General features: G+C 36.4%; 1 protein-coding gene across 5 annotated transcripts in view; it reads left to right on the top strand.

The window, feature by feature from the left end:
* Positions 1-18,888, top strand: part of LOC117206565 — a 271,415-nt gene that overhangs the window by 224,214 nt on the left and 28,313 nt on the right. For all 5 annotated transcript variants that reach the window (XM_033446038.1, XM_033446040.1, XM_033446039.1 and 2 more), the window contains exons 8-11: positions 7,833-7,961; positions 8,110-8,225; positions 8,874-9,117; positions 13,621-13,755. In XM_033446038.1, the coding sequence (XP_033301929.1) occupies positions 7,833-7,961; positions 8,110-8,225; positions 8,874-9,117; positions 13,621-13,755 (624 nt within the window). The remainder of the gene's footprint in view (positions 1-7,832; positions 7,962-8,109; positions 8,226-8,873; positions 9,118-13,620; positions 13,756-18,888) is intronic.

Raw genomic sequence — 18,888 nt, forward strand, 5'->3', positions numbered from 1 at the left:
CACGACACCCCCTTAGGCCCCTCGTCCACGATACTACACTATCTTCCTATTTATATAGGTTCTACTGGATATCAGAACAGAAAGAATTTGGTATCAAAGCGATGGTCATAGTCGTTTATTTGTTTTCTTGTGATGATACGATCATTATACAACACTCGATACTAAATTGTAAACATTGAAAACTATTTAACTTCATATTAAACGTTCTCCTTCTGCTGCATTAGACGTAAAAAAGTTTACACGTAATTACGAATTTTTTTATAGAAGGGAAAGTTCGTCTGTTTACGTGTAACGCAATTTAACAATTGCGTTGTATATGATAATTGACTTGTTATTAATTATAATTTAAGATGTAAAATATATCACACTTGATAATTCAATCTATTAGCTCTCGTATTATGCTGTTAAACGTACTCCTGTAAAGAAACTATCGGAGAGAAAACTGCACAATAAGAATTTTAACGAGATTTCAGGAATTCTAAATTAAATCTAAGAGATAATGGCGAAGTCAGGAGATCGTTTAAAATACTTGATTACTTTTCTATTTCCTTATCATTTCGTATCCTCCAGAGACAAGTTTCCAGAGTAACTTTCTGCTTTAAGAGTTCCTCATGGGAGTCGAAACTCTTTACGATGTAGCACAAAGTGTGAAGCAGATAGAAAAAAAAGTCGAGGAAGCGAACCATTAGACGAAGAAATGCTAATTCGGGCAATAGGTAAACAGATTCCGTGGAAAACTTTCAGCCTCGATTTAGTTATACGCTAGTGGAACGATGATCCAGGTACTTCCTTATTCTATGCTAAGTTACGGTTGGCTTCCACGGAAACCATTATTAAGGGTAACCAATTCCTCTTGGTCTCGTTCTATTGAAACTCCAGCAAGGATGAATCGAAAGCGGGCAAACCGATAAAGCAGCAAACCATGTCGTATGGCGGTTGTGGAAGGATCACGCCATTGGATTATCGGGTCCGTCTGTCGGAACGAACACACAGACAGCTGGAATAGCCACGATTAAAATATCGACATTTTTAAGATGCTTTCCGCCTTTGATTTCTCTTGTTAATCGAGTTAATCATTTGAGTCAGCCAAACTTGAATAATTCAACCTTGAATTTTTCACAGAATAGTCAGACTAATTGTATGTTATGAAACATTATTAGTCTCTAATATAATAACGAAAAAATGAAAAAATATCTTGTAGTTTAGGTCCAGAAAAAAAGAAACACGAGAAACGAACGTACAGAAAGCTGAAATAATTATATTTAAGATATCAACATTTTTGGAGTTGCTTATTGTCTTTTGAGAAAATAAGAAGACTTTTGATTTCTCTCGGTAATCGAGTCAATTACGTTAATTGTATGATAAGATATGATTGTTTGAGTTAGGTAAGCTTCGATAATTCAATCTTCAACTTGCAGAGGTCAACTAAATTTGTATGTTATGAGATACTATTAGTCTTTAACGTAACAAAGAAAGAATGCAAAAATATCGTGATCGTTAGATCTTTAGGTACTCTAAATCCAACAAGAAAAAATCCAACAAGAAAATTAGATAACTCTATCTATTACTCGTGGGTCAATGCAAATGTTGGTAGAGTTTACAGTGGCATACGAGTACAATAGCACCACAGGTGGCCTAACATCATGTTTATCTACGTTATGACTCCGTAATTAGATGCTCGGTGGCCTCTATATGCCGCTAGTTATGGTTAGACGTTCTTGACAGTAACAGGTCTCAGATGGTTAAGTTGTTAATAAGCAGAACCAGCAAATACTGAAATATTGATCTGAATTCAACGAACGTATGATTGAAGGCCGGACTAATGATATAAGAACTCTCCAAAGTTCGCACATCTGCTAAGTAGAGCAGCCCGGTCGTAGTCAGGCGGTAAGCCAGTGAAATATGCATATGTATTCAGACAAGCGCAAAATAGAAGCCTGCAAGTAGAATATGTAATTCATTGTCGGTATTCAAGCAGCTGTCAAGGAAAATGGTTCGATTATGATCAAACTTCCCGTGATTAATTCGTGACCTAATTACGTAATTACTGTGATTTGAAACTATACATATATAAACTATTTCACCTGATAGATAGTTCCTTTTGCTCTCAAATATTCTACCATTAATTGGCATTAAATATTAGCATAGTCTCGACGTAAATCGTTTCACGAAAGTGTTTTATCATAGAAATCTATCGTGTATGTAAACTAATCTGATAAAAGTACAATATAATTGCTGTAGACATACACTCAATAAAGAGATACATATGGTAAACATTAAAGAACGTCTTTTTGAAAGTGTTTACAATGTTTCTCTAAAATAAAAAACTAGCGAATAAAACTTACAATTTAACGTCCGATAACATGGTAGTATTGATAAGTGACATTCAAAAGGGCAAAAATAAAAGGTGTTCAAAAATGTCAAGATTTAAATTTCTTCCGATATCCAATATCTGTTGCGATATTTCCGTAGAAACATCGGCGATATTTTTCTAAAATTACTCGCAACCTCACAATTCTACATACATATCCAATATTTCGTTCAATCGTCATCGTCGCAACAAGCGATTATCCATTCTACGGGTCGATTTCCACGGCAAATATATCTACTTTACATATTTCATATTCTCGTACGCCATCGGTTCGCGATATATTTGCCGTTATCCGCGGTTACTTCGACAGCAGACAAATTTCTCCCTCGCGAGGATTCGAGCGTAATCCCCCGTGCGTCGAAGACAATTGCGCGCCACGCGGATGCAAGCTCGCGGAAGCGTGACGCATTAATCGTGCTGGAACAGAAACAGTGGCGTGGTGAATTAATTTAACGCCGCGCATACGATTCCTACATTAGTTACACGCAGTTACGTACAATATCTGTTGGCACGGTCCTGATTACGTGACACGAATGCACCACGCGTTTAATGCATCCGCGTGCCCAGTTATTGCGATCCACGGGACTATTACTATAATTGCACTCGTTGCAAATCCCCGATGCGATCTTTCCAACGATCGCAACGATTTCGTATTACGCGATCACTCGCTTGTTTATCTTGCACCAATGCGAATATAAGAAAAGCAAATTCTTTCTTGTAAATTTATCTGAACATAATAAAAAAGTATCTCGTCGCGTTATAGCGGATAACAAGAATGGTTAATAAGAGCGAAAACGTAGAATGGAAAGATAAAAAGATTGGAAGGGAACGTTGAAACTGAAACGTTTAAATGCAAGGAAATATCGTTTCCGATTATTCATAGGGGGGGGGGGGAAGTTGAGTGGCTCGTTATCGAATTACGGTAACAGCTCGAAACTGTTCGTAAAGCAGTTATATTCGAAGCATAGGAATCCCCGATGCGATTGCGGATGGTATTACCGTGATGACTGAATGAATTCTCGTTGGAATTATCCCGATGGATTACGTTACCTCGTAACGGGACCGTTTTTAATATGTAACGAAGAACGTTCGTGCAACGAAGCAAACGAAAATTTTCGCGATTTATATATTCCAACGATAAATTCGATCGTGAATTATTATCACGGAAGTTTTCATACAAAACTATGTAACGAGAACGTTAAGGTGCATTTCTGTAATTTCATACAGATTAATCCGGCATTCATACAACTGGAAATGGAAAAAATTTTCTTGTGAAGAGCGGAAGGAACGAGATCGTGGAACGAATAAGATGAAACGAACGAGAGTCGAGATCGAGAGATTCTTCGGATTGCTTCCTCTTTCTTTCGAACTCTACTCTCGAGTTACCGCTACGAGCAAAGAATTTATTCCACCGATTACTCCGCCTTCCTCCAACCACTTTTGATTGTACTCTTGTAGAAGAAAAAAGAACAATCCCGACGACGATGTACAATATCTTCTGCAATTTCGGCTTATCTTCGTAGATAAACTTTGTCATTACCTAGAGTGGTACGCTTCAGCCGAATGATTTTAATTAGGCTCGCTCAATTATCTCAGCATTAAAGGAGCTTTCGGCAAGGACGAACGACTCCGTACTTCGGCAAATGTCGTTAACAAAAGCATTTCAAATAAAAATCGTATAACTGTCGCGGGAATGTTGGATCGCAAATAGATTTTTTTTGATTCGTTAAATCTTAAATGAAATACTAATTATTGTATAATTTAGTTGTATATGCGTTTTTTAAAGCTACGTATTCTAGCACATGTATAATCTCTTCCTTTAGGACTTTTACGTTTGAAGGGTTAGAGAAAGACGAAGAATGTCCACTGTTCGTGATTTTCCGATTCAAAATACATTTTTTTTTATGAGAACTGGGCCTGTAAAACTGTCAAATTACAACGATTACACCGTTCAAAGTGTCTCCATAAAATAGCATCAGAAATTTGGCGTACCGTTTAAAAAATTATCCGATTCTACGAAAATTCACCAATATATACATGTAAACATTATCATAATTTTTTTATCATAATACTGCTAAATATGTCAATAATTTTCAATTAAATTAGGCTTCGTATTTATATATACGATGTAATAACAATTATGCTATTAGCGTATCAGTCCAAATACAAATTTTTTTATCGGAATAGAACTCGAAATCCTAGCAGGAAGTTAACGTATTTCTATTTTATCATAGAAATTACGGGCTAAATAAACAAATACAAAAAAGTAAATGCTATCATTTCTATTATAATATTATATGCGTATATAGGAAGAGATATAAGAATATAAAGATAGAAAGATATTTTTGTACATCATTTTCTGCACGAGCAGCCTGAACAGCAAAAAATCGGATTCCTACGGCTCCATTTCATACAATTCAGCTGCGTAAAAAAAAAGGAAATCGCGAAAATGAAGAAAAGAGAGATAGAAAAATTCAAAGAGGAAAAGAGTGTACAGTGGACGGTGTATTGTGAACACTCAAGCTGGTATAAAATGCCCCGAAATTACTCGTCCGCAAATCCGCTGGAGTAAATTAAAAATTTCCCACTCGAATCTGTCGGTTGTGCCCACCTTTGAACAATGTCTCTCTCTCCGTTTAATTCCGATCGAATAAAACCCGGCTTAAATCGAAAACATCAACCCGGTAGAGTCATCTTTCGATAATATAATAATACCTCTAATAATATAGATTTATGATGAAATTATAAAATTATGAATTCAATGCGATACGAATTATCTTGAAATGAATTATTTCTATGAAATTATTCATGTTCATCGACAGAGTAAATTGATCTTTAATCTATAAGATTCTAGTTTTCTCTCTTTTCTCTCTTCGTATTTATTTTCCATTTCTGCATGGTCTTTTAACCTTTACTGCCAGTAATAAAAAAAAACATATTTATCGCCTAATTTACCATGTTCGTAAAAATTCCCCGTTAATTGTAATCGTGAAAGGAGGTTCTGTCATGAAACGACAACGGTCTTCCATAGAAAATTCGATATTTTAAAATCACACTGAAGATAAGGAGAAAAATTTCCAAAATATTCTGACACGTTAATCTGATCGAAATAAACGAAGCGAGCCTTTTACGTTCGAATTTTTCTTTCAACTTTTCCGATTTCTGTTCGTGCTGATAATCATTTCACTCGAGGTACTGAAGTAGCCCGTATATTGTCTGCGAGATAATTAGTCCCACGCGCTTGCTTAACGAAGTATCGCGTTCCGTTTCAGCTGTAATTATCATGGAAAGGTAGCGAGGTCGTCTGGTGCAAGGCTCTGGCTCGAACGTCTCATAATTTATATGTTTACATGGAAGAAAGTGAGACAGCGGTGCAAGAGAAAGGGCGGTGACTCAATTATGAAGATGGTCGCGCTCTCCGCGGCTTCCTGACAGTTAATTATTCAGAAATTGGCGACGTGCCACGCGTCTCAGCCTTCCGCTACATCGGCCTTCCGTCTACGTTCACCGAAAGTTGAAGGAATTCTCGAAAAGCAATTCGGTTCAATGAAATCGAATCCGGTCGGGCATCTCGTGAACTTCTCCTATTAATTACTTTACGCCACCACCTCTTGCAGCAATTAATTAAAATTATGGGAAAAGTTTCGAAACACCTGTTACGTGTTTAGAATTATTTCTTCGCTGTTCAACCGACTCCCGACTAATGAAATTCTTCGAGAACAACGAGCGTTTCCTCTCTCGGTACAAGTATCGATATCGTTATCGGGATTAATTTGTCTGAATACTCTTTAGAGATTAGGTTTACTATCAGGATTAATTTTTTTCAATACACCATGGAATATTAGAATGAATTAATATTAAATATTCATGTATTATACGTATTGTATGTATCATAATACATGTATTCTCAAAATCGTTCTTCATCCAGGATCACATGCGACGAAACTACGATATTATAAATGGCTTCTGAACGTAACAAAAGATTTGTGATGTTTAACATATTACGAAGAGTAAGGCAAACAAACGTTTGATTTGTCTGGTTTCTGTGCCGTTTTATAGGACAAAACATGCAACGTGTCTCATAAAGGATTCTTCATAAAAATATAATATGAAAGGAGCGTAATAAAAATTTCACGTACAAGGTTTGGTCTTCGTGGAATATTGGTTTTAAAAATTCGCAAGTGGCTATCATTTTCGCATAGAGCACGCAACAAGTTTTGACGAGCGATCGATCGTTTGAAAATATCATCAAACTAAAGAGTTAGAGAGACTTTTATTAGAATTATTTAAAATTTATAACAAATCCTTGAAGCAGAGAATATTTGAAAAATTGCATTTTATTTTCTCATAAGAATAAAAGAACTTTACAAGCGATCGTAACTATGATTCTCAGTTGCAAAATACGTCTATTTTACAAATTTATATTTTACTAAGAAAGGGAGAGACGCGCGAAAAAACAGGTCATCCTTCGTCTCTTCAGAGTAAAGATTTTCAAGGAATACTCCGTTTATTACGGGTAGCGCCCTGTTATATTTTTGTGCGGCGTTGCACAGCCACGACGGATCCAATCTTAACTCTAAATTACACCTTAATGGCCGAGCATCCGTCCGGACAGGTCCTCGGGACGTTCCTCTAATTTGAGCAGATTATTAAAATCGCATCGTCGTGATCCTCGAAATGAAGGATCACCCCGGCAGGCAAGCGACGATGGAACTTTTCTCGTAAAATAAATCAGCCGGTCCCATCGTGGTAATTCGGCGCAGCCGCCTCTGCCTTACCAGTAATATTGGATGTTTTCTTAATGGTGAAACTTCCACGGGAACCGACTCCTGTTCATCCTTATGAACTCACTGATAAATCAGTACACTGCTTACCCCTTCGATGCGCGTCGACGATCCTCTTTTTATTCGATTTCAATCCAATTACACGTTTTACCATCTTATTTAGTTTTATTCAGGTAAACATATTTTTACGGTCCAAAAAATTAAAAACATGGAAGCGTTTGAAATTCTTAAGATATCGATAGCTTCGTTACAAACTTTTATTTTGCAAAGTATAATTCTGCGGATTATAGACAGACTTGAAAATTATTTGGCACTGAATAGTAGAAAATTTAGAAATATCCGAAGATAAATGTAAAATTTTCTATTGGAATTCTAAAATATCGATAATTTTGTTCTAAATTTCTATCTTGTAGAGTATAGTCCTGCCATCAATCATTTGTTCAATCGATATTTGAAATAAAATTTTAGTGAGAAATGAAATGACCAACGTTTAATTTGTAATGTAACAAATTGGCGTGATTAAATATTTTGGCTTAATTAAAACTGGATACCTTTAATTCAACTAAAGCAAGTTAAAACATTTCCCCTGATTAACGTCGTTTCTTTACGAATTCTGTTTACGAATCACGTGTCTGGACGTTAAAACTAACACACGTTTTCGTCCGCGTTTGTTCCAGACACTGCACAAGCGACTACATTGCCGTATACTCGGGTTCAACAACGTCGAGTCCCCTTCTCAAGATGCTCTGTTTCAAGAATAAAACGTCGTTGACGTACAGTGGCCGGAAACTGCTGGTCGAGTTCAGGTAAGAAAGAAAAAAAAACCCGTACAGCATCTTTGAAAGCTTTGACTTAACATAGAATCAAATTCAAACGATCAAATTCAATCTCGATCCTTTTTCGAATTTTAACAAAAAATACCAGATAGTAAATAAGAAACGTAATGTTTCGCAGATCGGGTCCGGAAGTACCGCCATTCGATTATAACGGCTTTGTCGCCACTCTTCATTTCATTGAAATCACCACGGAAGCTCCTACCACGGTTATCATGGATAGCACAGATAGAAGCTGTAAGTATTCAGAGCAAGAATACTAGGAATTTAAACTTAATAAAGTATAATGGAAATGATTAAAAAAGAAAGCAGCTGTTAGAAGACAAAATGAAATGGCCATAGAATAAAACATATTCTAGAACTAATTCTATACATTTTTACATATCGCTGAATCACTTTCTCTAATTTTAATATTTTTCCTCAATTATACTGCAAACAACATATCTCGTAATCTAATCTAAATAAAAATTCGAACGTATTAAAATAAATATCTCGTATCTTCCATGATCATACCATGTCATTTATTATCACATAATTTGGTATAGGAAAAGAAACGTGCAGCTATTAACCAAAACGATGACGATCCAACGAACGATTAAAACTGATTTAACAAGCGTCGGGGTAAAAAATGGCGCCGACGAAGCGGTTCGTTCATTAGATCCTCCGTTCCGCAGGAATTCTGAATCGTTCTAAAAAATCGGTAGCTATTCCTACCCAGAGATAATTAATTCCAATACCCGATTTTATTTGATCAGATTATAACCTATTGAAATTAGGTCGTACCTATTTGAACGGCGATTTTAACGACTCTCCGAATATCTGCATATTTCATCGATGTTCCTGTCTATGATTCCGCGTGTAACGTTAATTCGATTTTAATTCCAGTGGATATGAGCAAGTCGTTTAGCGGTGCAGGATATAATACGCGCTATAACAATCGAGACCTTCAGGATCATCGAAAAGATCAGGGCTCAGTATCAAACAGCTGCAATCTGGAGGTGAATGGTGAGAAAGTCAGAGCTGGCCACCACGATACCAGAGGCAAACTGAAGTCCACCACGTGCAGACTCGTGCTTCATGGGCGTGCTTATGACACTGGACACGTCTCGTTATCCAGTTTTAATCTCAGGTAACGTGGAGACCTCGTGGCTTTTAACTTTTTATGTGGCCTTGTATTTATGTGAAATGCCTGCGAGTGGTGATTTATGTATTTAAAACAATTTATATAAAATACGTGATCAGATTATTTCACAGAATTGTTTGACACGTTGAAGTATTTTTTTAATTATTTCGTTGATGGAAATATTGATTTTGTTGAAATCCACCGATACGTTGAATTATTAATAAATAGGACGTGTAGCTACATTTTTTTTTTTTTTTTATTGCTTCCAACTGTATGGTATGAAAGAAGAATGAATAATTTGTTGCATAATTGCAACTCTTTATCCGATCATTCCGCTGACAGATAAACGATTTCCGTTAAATCTACAAATGAAATGATTAAATTTATCAAAGGAATGCCTATGCGTTACAATTAATTTTCGTATTAATACAAACAATATTATTGAGGCAGCTCGAAGGGACTAGGATTTTATTCAGCCGATACAGATTTGTCAGTGTCTAATTAATAACATGTCCCAAACATATTTATATTATTATTATCAATTATTATCGCTGCCCATTTACATGAAATTTAATCAACGTTCGCTTAAGCCACTACTTGTTCGCTACCAACCGATCGATCACAATAGGATTTTCATTTTCATGTAAACTTCGTACAAACTTAAAAAAGAGAGAAACGAGCCAAAAAGAGAGAAATAAAAGATTGAAATTATTCACGCTCAATGTTGGTGGAGTATAGTTTGAATATAATGAACGATTTTTACAGGTGTAAGATCATTACGTTACAAATGTTTATGTGAATTCACACTTTTATGCGCGTAACCAAAAGAGAGGAATCTAAAGTATATTCTGCTTGTCATATTTTCTATACAATTCCGCACTTTTAAATTACCTATAGAAATTAGAATATTTGAATTAGTGTATTAGAAAGATCATATTACTTTTCAAACAAACTGTATATTTTGAAAAACTCATATTATGAAAAAATCAACACTGATCAAACAACCATTCCAAGATTCACCGTACTCGGTTCTTATTTCGTTTTCGTTTCCTCCCAGTTTCATCCGAGCGTGTTTCCGCTTCAAAGAGGCGAGAACACGATCCCTCGACACGATTTCCAGAATCTTGGACACGGTATTAAGACGATTGCGTTCGAAAGTAAAGGCGGTGGTAGAAAATTCGGCTACGAAATGCAGTCACGTAGAGAGCTGTGTGCTACCATGGCGTGTTTGGAATTGCATTGCATTTGTTTACCTTTTTCACGGAACAATCGTCGAGAGCCCTCCGGAAATTCGGCTCGCGTTAGCAGCCCGTGGTTTTCGATCGATTGATCGTTTCGATCGACACTTTCATTTAATTATACGCTCCTCGAACGAAGAAGCTTGTTCAGCGAGATACAACGTATCAAGTAACGTTCGAGTTAATAATCGATACCGCTTCGATGATGTTGCATAAATGGCCAAAATGAACGAGAGTGAATAGTTTGAAATCTGGAAATCAAGGAGGTACAAATAAAAAGTAATACTGACACGTTCTGAGAAATTGTTCTTTTTCCCGACAAATCTTTTGGGAGCAGTTTCAGTTGAATTAAATTAGAACTGTTTATAAATTTCAAATGTAAGTACAGCTCGTACCTAATCTAAGACTCTTACAAAGCTCTAACCATTCTTCGTAATAATAATTAATATTCATAATAACAAAATTCTATCCCTCCGACTAATGTAGTGAATAAATACAATATAATATATTTTTTCACTAGCTGTTTCTGATATTCTTAAAACGCAAAGTCAGTTGTCAGTCGAATTCTTTGCTGATTAGTAATTATTCACTTACTGCTTGCTTATCATTAATGCGATGTGCGCAGTAAATAACAGTTAAACCAATCTAAATTGCAACTAATTAATTCGACTGTATCTGATAATCGGTGTTACCATAACTCGGCGAATGATCACGATTAATCTGTCATACGTTTACAATTAAGAAAATATATAAAAATTAACCTACCATGGATTTCATCGCGTTATACTCTCAAATGATATCCAAATGCAACTGCAGCTTTCAAACGAATTCCATCGAACACGTTTTCACGATCCTCCTAGAAACTCTGTCCCTGAAACCCGAAGAATCTCGTTTTCCGTTCGCAGGTATCAATCAGCATAACTCATCGAAGCGCTGCCAACGCACAGAAACCTATTCAACTTTCCCGGTTCCCTCCACCAGTTCTCTCGGAAGTAATAGATACGAAGTAGTAGTAAATCACATGGGAATGCGGCTGGCTCGTATCCCTGGGATTTTCAATTATCATGCACAATGGTTGCAACGCGCGCGGACCATGCATTCGTGGCTTTGTAGATATGTTCCCGTAAGAGATGGAACATGCGCTGGGTGGGCTGAAAGCCTTCCGCCCTTGCCTTCGCGTCTTCAAGGCCCCCTCTCTCCTCTAAAACCGTAGCCAAGGAACGAACGTAACCCCGTGGCTCCTCAGACGGCAGATATATAACCGGGAATAAACTAAGCGAAGACACGCATACCGTCGCGCATCGAGAGAAATGCGAGCAGGGCGAGAGGCTGCAAGCTTCAGACGAAGGTGGCATAAATTTTCAATGGAATATTGTAAATCCGTGCTAGGTAAAAGGACGTTCTTTTGAGGATAGTTCGTAGTGGTGGAAAGGATCAAGCAATCGTTAAAAATTTTTTCTTTCTTCGCCGTATTTCTTTGATTCCTTTTATCTATATTATGTTTATATTATGACAATGTTATATTATATCTTTTGTCTATATTATGATAATGTATGATTTATTTATTTTGAGGAAATTTGGATTAATTTAAGAAACTTACAGGGGATGGTTTATAGCGAAAATTGTGAGAAATTTAAAATTATAAGTAAAAGCAATGTATAAAATTCGTTACAGTGGACAAACCAACTCTTTATTTGGATCGAAATCAGTCCTTTAGCTGCGTTCATAAAAATATAGATTTACGAAATCACCGTTTGCCATCTATTTGTATGTATATTATCATGTATATTATATTTATGCTGTAGGCTTTAATTAATCATTATCTCGACAATATAGTAATATGCTATCAAAATCCTATCCTGTGCTAGAATCCTATCAAAAACTTTTGATAACAACTGTCCGTTTGTTGGATATTACGAGTCATGGAATTCCTAGGTTATTTACTATATTCGTGTACCTATTCGTGTGTATTAGATGTGACTTGTGATTTGTTAGATAGCAAAGTCGATATCGAGCTTAAACTTTCCTCAGGTATGATATAACAATAGTTGACAATACACGGTGTACACGCAATCAGGTCTGGCCTCGATATGCTCCAAATAGTAAATTCAAAGCCAGTGATTACCAACAGATAACATGAAAGCAGATACAGAAATTGAAAGTTTATTCGAAAAAAAATGTTTCTATTTGTAAAAAATCTACATGGGTTCCTGATTGTTATTTTTTCGTTAAACGCTATCTGGTTCATTGACAATTCATGTGTTGTTGGTGTAATTTCAGAAAAATATTTATAAATCCAAAGCGGACAGACAACATTCAAATCAAAACTCCAAGTGTACACCGAATTAATTTCGACTTTTTCTGGCTTTTATAATTTGTATCCGTGGGTGATAAATCCGCTGGTCTATATTTCATTTGAATTTTATCGGTTGACCTTTTCCGTTCGTCGCCCAAATATTCGCTCATCGAAATGTAGATACGTGACACAGAAATTTTTAACAACCTTCCAACATCGATTTGTCCAAACTGCATTATTTATTAGAATCGATACATATTGAATCCAATACCGTTTTCTCCTTTCTATTTTACATTGGATATATTCATATAGCACTTCTTTATTGCCGTTACTATTTACAATGAGCGGATAACCAAAGCATAAATTCATAAACGTAATTAAGTTGTTAAAAAATTTTTTATCGAATAAACAGAGATTAATTTAGGTTCACTCGCCCGTGGAAATATTACTGAAAAGCCTTTTAAAAAATCCATCAACGCTCCTTTAACTTATAAAGCTTCTCTATGTAGCTTTTCTATGTAGCAAATGAAATTCATTTTCACACAGAAATACATTCCATATTTTTTAACGTTTTTGATTATAAATATTTGCTTATTATGTCCAAAGCACAATAGGACCTTAATTATCCGAACTAATTATCGTACTCGCTATTAAATAACTTTCTTTCCATAAGAAAAGAAAACGAATCCAAATAGAAAACTTTCTACTTTTGCAAGTTAACATATCGCTTAGATTTTCAATCACTTGGACATAATAATTTCTTTACCTACGCTCATTTCATTTCTGCCGAAAATAGATTACATTCTCTTTATATTTAAACGAACTAAAATCGACCTACTTGAAATTAATTTGCCTTTATTAATTTTTGGTTTCGTAATTAAATTAAATAACACGGTTTTGAAACTGTAGCTAAAGGGAAGAAACATCGTAGCCTTGACTTCTAGCAAGTAATATGTTTTCTTATGAATGTTGTAGTGCTCCGGATTGCCAATCGTCGATCGAAATATTCGACGGCCTTCCCGAAGGAGGGACGCTTGACACCGCGAAATCCCTCAGGAAAATCTGCAGCCCTAGCCATGAGCTTCCACCGGAATTCGTGCAACAAGATACGTAAGTGGATTCTCCAGTTATTAGACGAGAAATACCAACGTCGTCTACAGTGCGCGGCTTATTACTCGGATACTGTACTAAGAAGTCCTTGGCATTCCATTCGATTCAGAACGTGAAATGCAAACCGCCCGTACCATCCGTTGGCGAATTGATACACAGCTCGTTGAACTTCCGAAATTAATGCCGAGAACTCGTCCGTTGATCAGCGACGTTCAGTTGACATTCTCGCCATGGAACGGTATTGTGAATCATCAGCTTGGAAAATTTGTCCCGTCCGTCGCGCGAAAATGTCGCAGATCTATACTTACAATCAAAACAGCTTCCATGAATCGAAGTTATTAATAGTATTTTTGACTCGTAGAAGATCTACAGAATCTGAGCTATAGGTTTGAATTAAGTTACTTAATTTCATAGTATTCATTTTAATTAATCGTGTAAGATGTAGAACGCATACTAAAATTAAATACTCCCGAATTAAATAATTCTCATATCTAGGCTTATATTAAGTTGAGAGTTAAATGTTAGCAATTTAACACGTTCGCTGCTAGTCGAATTTTTATTACCTAAAAAATGATTTCGGTATAAATCTATATCGTGAAACATCTCATACATTTTATTTTCTCTTATATATTTTATTATGCTTTATTTTAATTCATCCTTTGCATCCAAGTCGATATCGTATATACCTGTATCGCAAAAATTCATTCTGTCATCGGTACTCACTCAGTGAAGTTTGCTAATCAGCGAACGCGTCGATCTATGTCAACGCTCTATCAACCTGTCAACTATCAATGCTACGAAAATTCCCGATTAAATTTCCTAAAACTTTGTAAAAAGACAAACTGTAGAGAAATATCGAATGTTCCTATCCTACAGCGAAACCTATGTTGATCCCTGGCTGGGTTAATCTCCGAATCATCTGTCCAGGGTATAAACTATTGCCAGTAACCTACATTAACGCAATCAATGCTCAGAAACATCAAAACCCGGCATTCACTTTAGCATGCACGATTCCATTCAACATTCCCGATGAACGCAATTGAACGTATTCAACGAAGTCTCTGACGGCGTTCGATGAATAGAAAAGCCGGGACTAGTGGGTTTCCTAGCGTTTCCTTTGCCTCTATTCGATCTAATCAATATGACGCAGAGCAGGCCACGCAAACCAAGCAACGACAACGATAATAGGGCGTTTTTCGATTTAAAACCGCGCGACTTGATCGGCGAGTTGTCGATTCCTGGTATATACACGCGGAGACGGAACACGAGGAAATAGGGATGGGTGGTACGTAATCAGGAATCAGCCCAGACCTATTCGTCATTGGCGCATCCGGTCGGGAGAACGAGACACCGAGCCGCTCATCTCGTCGGAAGTCGAGGATGAAAGATGACTGCGCCGCCACGTGATGCACGCCGCCGTGTACGCATGTTTGCATTTACGTCGAGTACACGGCTTCCAATAGAGGGAAGATATTACAGAGAGAGAAAGAGAGAGAAAGAGAAGGAAGAGGTCGACTACTATCTCCGCTGGATTCGTCGCGATTCGAATCGACAAGATGCATGTAGACACGCGGACCACGCATGATGGCTCACAGAAGTATGCATTTGAACACTTGCAGAAGGTCATTACGATTACACGTTATACGAAATGTTATAGGAAACATTTTGAAATTTTATTAGTACTGTAATGGGACATGACTACGATTATATTGGTAAAGTTTGACAGAGAAATGTATAATAAAAGCTACGAGATATTTAGTACAAGTATATATTTTGGAAAAATCGTCAGAATACTTGGACGGTATTCGTGATATTAGTAAGTCGTAATATTTTGTGACACCATCTTCAGAGAACTGTTTCGTTACTTGTCTAACTCCTTGTCTTCAGATTTTCTAATTCTCGAGTAGTAAGAACCTATTAAGGATCAAGCAGTGAAATAGCGTTACATAAAGGTTACATAAATGCAACTTTATTAAACAAACGTTTTAAATCAAAAGAAAAGCTATCAAACTAATACAAATTACGATATATAATATATACATAGCTAGAAAATGGTTCGCAAGTTATACAGAAATGTCACAAAATTCCTCGATCCATATCGAATGGTGTTGTTCGTGGAACACGGTTTCTACGAGCTCGTAAAAACATTTTAATGTCGGTCGACCTGGTTCTTACACGTAATAACGTGAACATCATCGAAGAAAAAGAGACTGGTACCGTGAGAGACGAATTCCTTTCTTGTCTTTTGCCATCGTGGAATTTGAATATCGACCATGAACGCGATTTATACGATCCTTTTATTCGCCCTTTATTGCAGATTCTTTTTTTCTCTGGTAGCCTTTAGCACGTCTAACCTTCGTTGATATGGTATCCGATGATCGTAATTTTTACGTGTAAAGCCATTCCACGGAAACGGAATTTTGAAACGGATCGGTGAAATTCTGGCGTGCGATGTCTCTAACTGTCGTGTAACGCGCGCGCGTAACTCGTGGCCTTGTCAGTGATACGTGTGTACGGTGCATGCTCAGTAGAATGGGTACGTGTGTGATCGGACAGAACGAGACGTACAGCGCGTAACCGAGCTGGGGAAATTTGTATGATCCAGCGTATTGCAAAGGAAGCTGCTCCGTTATCGGAGTAATACAAAATTATTTTATTTATTATATCAGTGGCCCTAGTACTAATTAATATAACTTGAGTACTGGAAAATTGAGTATTCAACGTGTAATAAGTTTCTGAGATAGAATTGTGGGATTTAAAATATACTAAGCGTCTGTAAAATTCACAATCAATTCGAAACGAACTGACTATATAAATTAACCAGTCATCGTTAGAGTAATTAACGTAGTATGTTTGGTAGTTGCAAATTCAATGCTCAACGATATAGGTATAAGGTTTCTGATACAGCAGATTTCGAAATAGACCGAACGATAATAACGTTTACGATCGTTTCGAAATAACATATAACATAAACATATAAATTACCGTATAAATAACAATTGACAATGGCAACAATGGTCGGCATTATAATTAGAATAACTTGTGTGGTAATATGGCTAATAAATTTCTAAAATAGAGAACAGGCGCAACGTCAATGAGATTCATTATCGATTCGGAGAGAATCGAATATAGAAATAAGTAATAAATTCTGAAATAGAATTATAAGTTTCAGAATAGATTCGAAAAATTCACGAGTGATTCGAGAAGAATCGAAGATAAAAATATTTAAACGCGATTACAAACTCAACAAATAACAATTAGGTAACGGCTGTCTTGATAATTAGCGTGACTTGTATGATGGAAAATTAAATATTCGATGATGTTTCGAATAAATTGTTGAAATAGAATTGTGATTATAAATTTGTATTATGTTATTATATAATGCTGCCTGGGAGAGTTAGAACTCGTGACATGAAATCTGCACTCTGTCTAGATTCAGTTTACTCGGAGACCATCAGGCACCGTGCTTACTGTACAAAGTTAGGGAAACATCCCAACTCCACTAAGTTTTTTCAGAAACTTCCCAATCAAAGAATAATTACAGCGAGATATCCACTGGAATCACAGCATTCGTCTACGTTTTCGTCATTGGACTCAAAATGATAAACGGATGATAAACACATTTGACAGTAGCGTCTCAAAGCTCCGAATATTGTATTATATTATATTTAATATCACAAGTGTAAAAGCTCCTATACTAACATGAAAGTAAACATACACATGATAATAAACGATACTTCAAAAAAAGAAAGAAAGAAAGAAAGAAAGAATTATGTGTAAAATATATCCAATAACGCATGAAATTCACAATCGATCCGAAATGCATCAGATATACAAATATCCGTTCGAAGACAAGGCAATTAAGCAAAAAAATTCAAATCAAAGTTTCCTCTATCTATAACAAGAGGAGAAATATAAATATTCAACGTATTTATTCCAGGGAAAGAGGGAAACGTGGAAATGAGATATCAAAATGAAATTAGTATTTGATGTATTAAAACGCGACGTCCGGAAAGGGTCTCACCCTCAAAGGAAGCAGATCGTTCGATTTTAATCAGATAAATGTCAAAGTAGCTCGATAAAGAATCACGCAGCCTAGAATGGACGTATCTCCGGCTGAAAAACGTGACGGGAAACCCAGCATGAGAAAGACTTTCCCCTGCACATATTGATCAGCGACAGGGAGAAGGCAGCAGAGAAGGAGGGAGAAGCACGATCTGAATAGGTTACATTCCAAATCCTTTCAACCGCGATCGATGCTCACCCTCCGCAATCCGTAGAATCGTTCTTCTACGGGCGAGCCATGTCGGTCCAAAAGCTGGACTAGAAGGATCTAATTGTGAGGTACGAAGCGACTGGAATTCCTGTGCAAACGTAAACAACGCGGTTAATAGTGTGTCTGGTTTGTGAAGTTACGTACCCTAATGCACTGCTAGCATTCCTAGTCCTTGGCGATAGAAAAAAAGACACACGATGATCATTAGGAAGTCTTAACTAGAATGTAATCATTAAAGAATGAAAATTATAATTTTTATGACAAATATCTTATTAATCTATAATATAAATTTTAAGACAAAAACACAAGTTTCAATTTAACAGAATATTCGCGACAGATAATAGTGCATTTACGATTCTTCGTCGAATGTTTAATTCTCTACTTACAAAATTAAGTTTAGAGTTCAATTCGGAAGGTTTCCTTCCTCCGAATCAAATTAAAACTCGATCCATATCGTAGAACTACGAACCAGATATTCCAGGATTCTCGAAAAATATCAGGAATAGGTTTCGTCAGTCCATAATTCAAGCTTTAAAATAGAAATGTAATTTTCCTTTTGTCCGAATACTTCCGATGGCTTCTGTAAGTTTACGTTTTTATTAAATCTCGATTCTGAATCTATAGAGTTCAGTCAATATTTAAGTCCGGAAGGAAACCGTACGAACGACTCCGATTCATTTTTTCCGAATCGGATGCAGGCGCTATCCATATCGATAAAACCACAAACTCCACAATTCTAGAATATCAGCCTCCGCAAGACCACAGTTCCATTAACTTGCTCGCGCTAATCACCAAATTACTTTTCGAACGTGAATATACCGAGGCTCCACGTAAAGATCAACCGTAGTCCCAGAAGA

Source organism: Bombus bifarius, unplaced genomic scaffold (genome assembly GCF_011952205.1).
Source record: "Bombus bifarius isolate JDL3187 unplaced genomic scaffold, Bbif_JDL3187 scf7180000008008, whole genome shotgun sequence".
NCBI classification, from domain to species: Eukaryota; Metazoa; Arthropoda; class Insecta; order Hymenoptera; family Apidae; genus Bombus; species Bombus bifarius.